At 52.1% G+C, this 5,289-nt stretch overlaps 1 protein-coding gene across 1 annotated transcript; it reads right to left on the bottom strand.

The window, feature by feature from the left end:
• Positions 1-290: 290 nt before the first annotated feature.
• On the bottom strand, positions 291-4,765 carry NAPSA (napsin A aspartic peptidase; the record flags this gene model as incomplete). The annotated part of the gene is given in 9 exon segments (XM_082676774.1): positions 291-400; positions 403-478; positions 677-772; positions 1,312-1,456; positions 1,664-1,786; positions 2,804-3,009; positions 3,336-3,377; positions 3,381-3,458; positions 4,751-4,765. Coding segments are annotated over 9 exon segments (891 nt in total).
• Positions 4,766-5,289: the final 524 nt, after the last annotated feature.

The raw sequence follows: 5,289 nt of genomic DNA, 5'->3' as shown, positions 1-5,289 counted from the left end.
ATGCAGGGGACACGGGTTCGTGCCCCGGTCAGGGAAGATCCCACATGCCGCGGAGCGGCTACGCCCCGTGAGCCATGGCGGCTGAGCTTGCGCGTCCGGAGCCTGTGCTCCGCAACGGGAGAGGCCACAACAGTGAGAGGCCCGCGTACCGCAAAAAAAAAAAAAAAAAAAAAAAAAGGAAGAGACCCAGGTAAGTTTAATAGAAATAGATTTTTACTGAGTATCGGGGGATGCGCATGCGCATAACCAGGGCCTCAACCGGAGAACTGCGCCTGCGCAAGCCCACGCTTTCACCGTCCTGCTCCACGAGCTCGAGCGCGCCCAAGCCCCACTCGCGCCCCGCTTTTCCTGTCGCCACGGTCGAAGACGGCCACGTAGCTGCCCAAGAAGACATCGCCCCGCAGAGGGGCCCTGCGGGCGGAGGCATGTCCAGAGCCTGGAAGCCAGACAAGCAGAGACAGACGCCACCACGAGGAATCTAGAGGGCGACAAGACGGATCACAGGTGTCGTGTCACGCCCACCGGTGTTCCTTCTTCCTACGAGCCAGAGCTTCGCCCCGCCCACTACCGTGGGCACTAGAAATGTTTATGTGGTTCCTGCTTGGCCCTAGTGATGTCTCACTCCCAGCCCCACCCTCTCAACCCGTCACTGACGGGTCATTGTGACTGCCACCTACCTGGATGAGTCCTGGGCCGTGAGGTTAAACCAGACCCCGCCAAGGAGGAAGGAGACTGGAGGGAGCGTTGGGATTTTCGAGCACTGGATGAGGTACTGAGGGAAAAGAGGAGCAAGTAGAGACGAGGGAGTCCTTCTTTGCTCAAATTCTTTCCATGACTCCCAGCGCAACAGGGAAATGTCCGTTTTGAGCAGCTAGGTATTCAGGACCTTGTGTGGTCAGGCTCTACTGTCTTCTGTAGCCTTATTGGCTTTTCCCTCACTCCTATATAGTTGTTGCCACTTCCCCTAGGCTCCCATTTGATCAAAACCTCTTTTCCTCTAATTGAAAATCAAAAACTGGTGGCCCACGGGCCATACTGGGCCTATATGTGTATGTAATTAGTCTTATACTAATTATAAGTTTACTCACTCTCATCCTGTCCTGTCCCCGGAGTCACTTAGACACTTGGGAGGTGTCCTCGCTTCCCCTCACTAACCCCTGGCCTGTCACTCACAAGGTCGAGTGTTTTCAGCCCGTGCATACCTCTTAGCCATGCGATTCCCACCCGCAGGCCAGAGCATCCTGCCCAATGTCCACCATTAAATCCCTATTAGCCTCCCCAGCGCACACCCACCAGACACCAGGTCCTCACCTCCCCCATTAGCAGGGGGACTCCCCCAGTGGCTGCCTGCAGGGCCCGGATCTCCTCAGTGGGTCCCGTGATGAGAGACGTGCCTGTGTCCAGAATGGCAGCACAGCCCCGGGCACAAAGAGTAAGCCCTGTGCCAACCTCCACACTGTGAAGCAGAAGGAGGCAGTCATTAGAGCCAGCATCCTAGGAGGCCAGACCCCCAGCCCCCTCCTCCTGCAGAGCCAGGAGTCCCGGCCCACAATCCCTCCTCCATCAGACCTAGGAGTCTGGGTCCTCGGCTCCCTTCACACCAGGACACTGGATTTTAGGCTCTAGCCCACTCCTCCCAGACCTAGGAGGCCAGGTTCCTCACCGCTCCATGTGGATCTGCCAGTAGGCAGGGATCGTGACTAACACAAAGGTGAGGGGTGGGATGTAGTGTGCTGGGTCCGAGCCACCCAGGACCAGCTCTCCACCATCAGCTGCCTCAGGGTTCCTGCAGAGGCAGACAGCTGTAGGTGTCGTGGGCATTTCTCCTGCCAGCCGCAGGAGTGGCCAAGGGAGGGACTTCTGCCAATGGGGTGGTGTCTGGGTTCTAGGTGGGATAGTGGGATGCAGGCAGAGCCTTGATGTTGGGACTGGAAGCAAGGCAAGAAGTGAAGAGAAATGGGGCTTTTCTTGGTGGAGGTTAGGATTTTAGGGTCTTGGGAGCTTCCTGAAGTGGGCATAGGACTTCTTGATTTGACTGTAGAAGGTAGAACTTTTGGGGGGAGTGGAGCATTGAGGTTTCTGAATTGGCCTTGGTAGGCGTGATTGTGAGGAATCAGTCTCCGCGAGTGGATGACGAGACTTTCTGAACTGCATGTCTAGAACTTCCGGGGAATTAGACTTCCTCAGTTGGCTGAAAGTGATAGGAAGGCGGGGGGTGGGGGCGGCACTTCCTGGAAGTGTGGAAGGTCAGGATCTACTAAGAGGTTGGGGGGGGGGGATTCCCTGGCTGTCCAGTGGTTAGGACTCCGCCCTTCCACTGCAGGGGGCAAAAGTTGCAGCCAAAAAAAAAAAAAAAAGAGGTGGGTGGGACTTCCTGGGTTGGACGTCCGGATAACTGAAGGGGCACAGAATTTCCTGCCTGGAGACTGCCTGGATAACAGCTTGGGCTTTCTAAACATAAGTTTTAAGCTTCCTAAAAGGTAAATGTAACTTATTAGATTAAAATGGGCAATTCCTGACTTCTGACATGTGTTCTCCAATGGAATTGGGATTTCTTTACGGTGAAGATGGGGTTCTTAAATTCAGTATTTGATGGGGTAGGGCATGGAATTTCCTGGTTTGAGTTTGAAACATGGAACGTTTTAAGTGATGGTGAGTTTCCTTAGTGGGTCTTAAGGGGTTGCTTAGTGAGTGGAACTTATGAATAGGGTTCATGTGTTTCTTATATTGGGGCGGTGACTTCCTGAAGGAGGGCAGAACTTCCTTCTTGGGGCTAGGACTCAGAGGAAGGTAGACCCTCCGCCATTCCCTGTTGAGGTAGAAGGAGGAGACAGGCTTATCCAGAAGCCCCTGGTCCACCAGTCTATCCAGCGGGGGCCGAACTCCTCCCACAGCCAGAGCGGGAAAACCGAGGCCCAATATCCCATCGAAGTGGGCAAATGTGAAGACCAGGCTGGGCTCCCACAGGGCCTCCCCAAAAATCACCGATGCACCTGTGAGTCCCCCAATCTGGGGTAGATTCAAATGGAGTAAGTTACTTCCGGGAGGACATTACCTACATGTCTCTGAAGTCTCCCAAACCAAGGCATGAATCCCAGGTCTGGGGACATCTGTAAACGACTCCAACTGCCTAGGAAGCTTTGCCTTGTAACTTGAGAAGGCCCACCCCTGTCTGGGAAGCCCCGCCCTCGTCCCCAGGAAGCCCTGCCTCGCAATTCAAAAGCCCCGTCCGTTTACCCTGGAGGCCCCGCCTCTTCAAGCCCCTCCCTAGACCAGATAATCTTAGAGGTGGGCTTCTCCCAGGCTCAAGCCTTCCCGGGGCCAAGGTCACGCACAGTCAGCTTGTCCTCACTCAGGATGCCTTCTAGGCGGCCAGTTCAGTATTGAATGGCAAACTTGGTCCCATTGGGCCGGAAGGAGCTGGAGGCTTTGGGGTTGAAGCGGTGGTGGAGACATCTCTGGGGACCCGTGTGGACCCAGGCGTCCTGCGGCTCCGTTTTCTTTCCCCGAGACTGCGCCCTGTTCACTGCCTACTTCCAGGTTTGAGAGGTGACTAAGACACGGAGTTTCTTGGTGGGTGATGTGGGAGTGATGGGTGGTATTTTGGGAGGAATGTGCCAAATATTTTGGGAGGGTCGCCGGAAGTATTGGCGTGCCTCACTCCCGACTTCGGTGGTGGTGGAGTCTCCTGTGCCCCTCCCTTACCCATTCTTTACTTATAACTTTCACTTCATTTTTTCTCATTAACCACAAGAGTTTTCTGAGGCAAACAAATGTATGGGCGGGACGTTTGTGAAAGGTCTGGGGGAAGGAAGAGAGGGTCAGACCAGACGTCTTCTGCCCCATATTAAGTGGGACTGCCAAAGTGTCAGGACCCCTGATTCCTATTGTTTTATTTGGAAAATACTGAAACACACAAAAAGTCCATAGCCCTACCACCATTGAAAAAGCATAAAAATAATTTGCAGTGTCTCTCTGTCTGCCCCCTTTTCCATAATTAAGTTTCTCAAATATTTAGGAGCACCCAAAAACCCAGTTTAAACGTGCCCTAGATTTCTGGGTACCACCCTCAGAGATTCTGATTCCAGAGGCCTGAGACAGAGCCCAAGAATCTGCCGGGAAAGCAATTCATTTACATGATTACAACTGTGTTAATGTTATTTCCATTTACAAGGACTGGGTAGACCTAGAGGAAAGCAAACTTGGGAGAGTGTACTAGTTAGTTAATGCTGTGTAAAAATCACCCCCAAACTGAGTGATTTAAGGCAGAAATAATCATTTATTATTATTTGGGGGGGGGCTTTCTGCGTTAAAAATTTGTAAGTAGCTTGACCATGCAGTTCTGGCTCATAGGGTTGCAGACAGATGTCAGCTGAGGCTGCTGTCATCTGAAGGCTTCAGTAAGGCCAGAAGGTCCGCTTTCAAAATGGTTGGGGCCCCACCTCTTGAACTTGGGTTTCCTTTAGGATGTTGTAGCAGGAAAGTCCCTTAGGTAGATGCTGGAGGAAAGTGATCTTTAGGGTGAAGTTGCAAAGAGGGAGGGCCTAGGACCCGCAATTTTCAGGAAGCATCCTCAGCAGCACCGCGGGGAAGTGTGGGCATTCAGTGAAGAGGAATCCTAAAGGAACAAAGGCTTAAGCATTGTACAAAGAATGATGCAAGAGAGAGAAGGAAACATTGCAAGAGGGAACGTTTTGAATAGGGAGAGGAGAAGGGATTCAGTGCCTATGTGGAGGGGTTGGCCTCTTACAGATTGTCCAAACATGGTCATGGGAGGGACAGCAGTGTACCTCTGAAGGTGAGCTAGTAGTGTCCCCAAGGCAAGCATGGGGACGTTTCTTTCTGACTGCTTCTAGTTTTTTCAGCAAAAGAAGAAGTGAGAACGAAAAGGGCGAGGGCTTCTAGAGGTTTAGAGAAAGAAGGTGAGAAAATGATTTCTTAGGGACTGGAGAAGAAAACTGTGACAGCCTTGCAGTTTGGTTCTGAGTGTTTGCTGTCACACATCTGAAGTGTGTCCACTCACAAGCTCAGCTGGGTGAGAGCAGGCACACAGAGGCAGTGAGTTCATTTTAACCAGAGTTGGGGTTTTGCCAGGCAAGTATGACTGAGGGAGAAAGAGTAAGGGCATTAATGTTGTTTGTGCAACGGCACGATTATGGTGGTTGACCACAGAATCTATGCAGCCTAAGGAAGGGAGGACATGAGAGATAAGGGAAACAGGAAAAAAAGGGTAGGATCAAAGGATCAGAGGTACCAAAGGCATTACAGAATTGAAAGGCCCTATATGAT

Source organism: Grampus griseus, assembly GCF_964374135.1.
Source record: "Grampus griseus genome assembly, chromosome: 19".
Classification (NCBI taxonomy): domain Eukaryota; kingdom Metazoa; phylum Chordata; class Mammalia; order Artiodactyla; family Delphinidae; genus Grampus; species Grampus griseus.
Note: the sequence above shows the minus strand (reverse complement) of the source record. Positions and strands in the feature narration are given on the sequence as shown.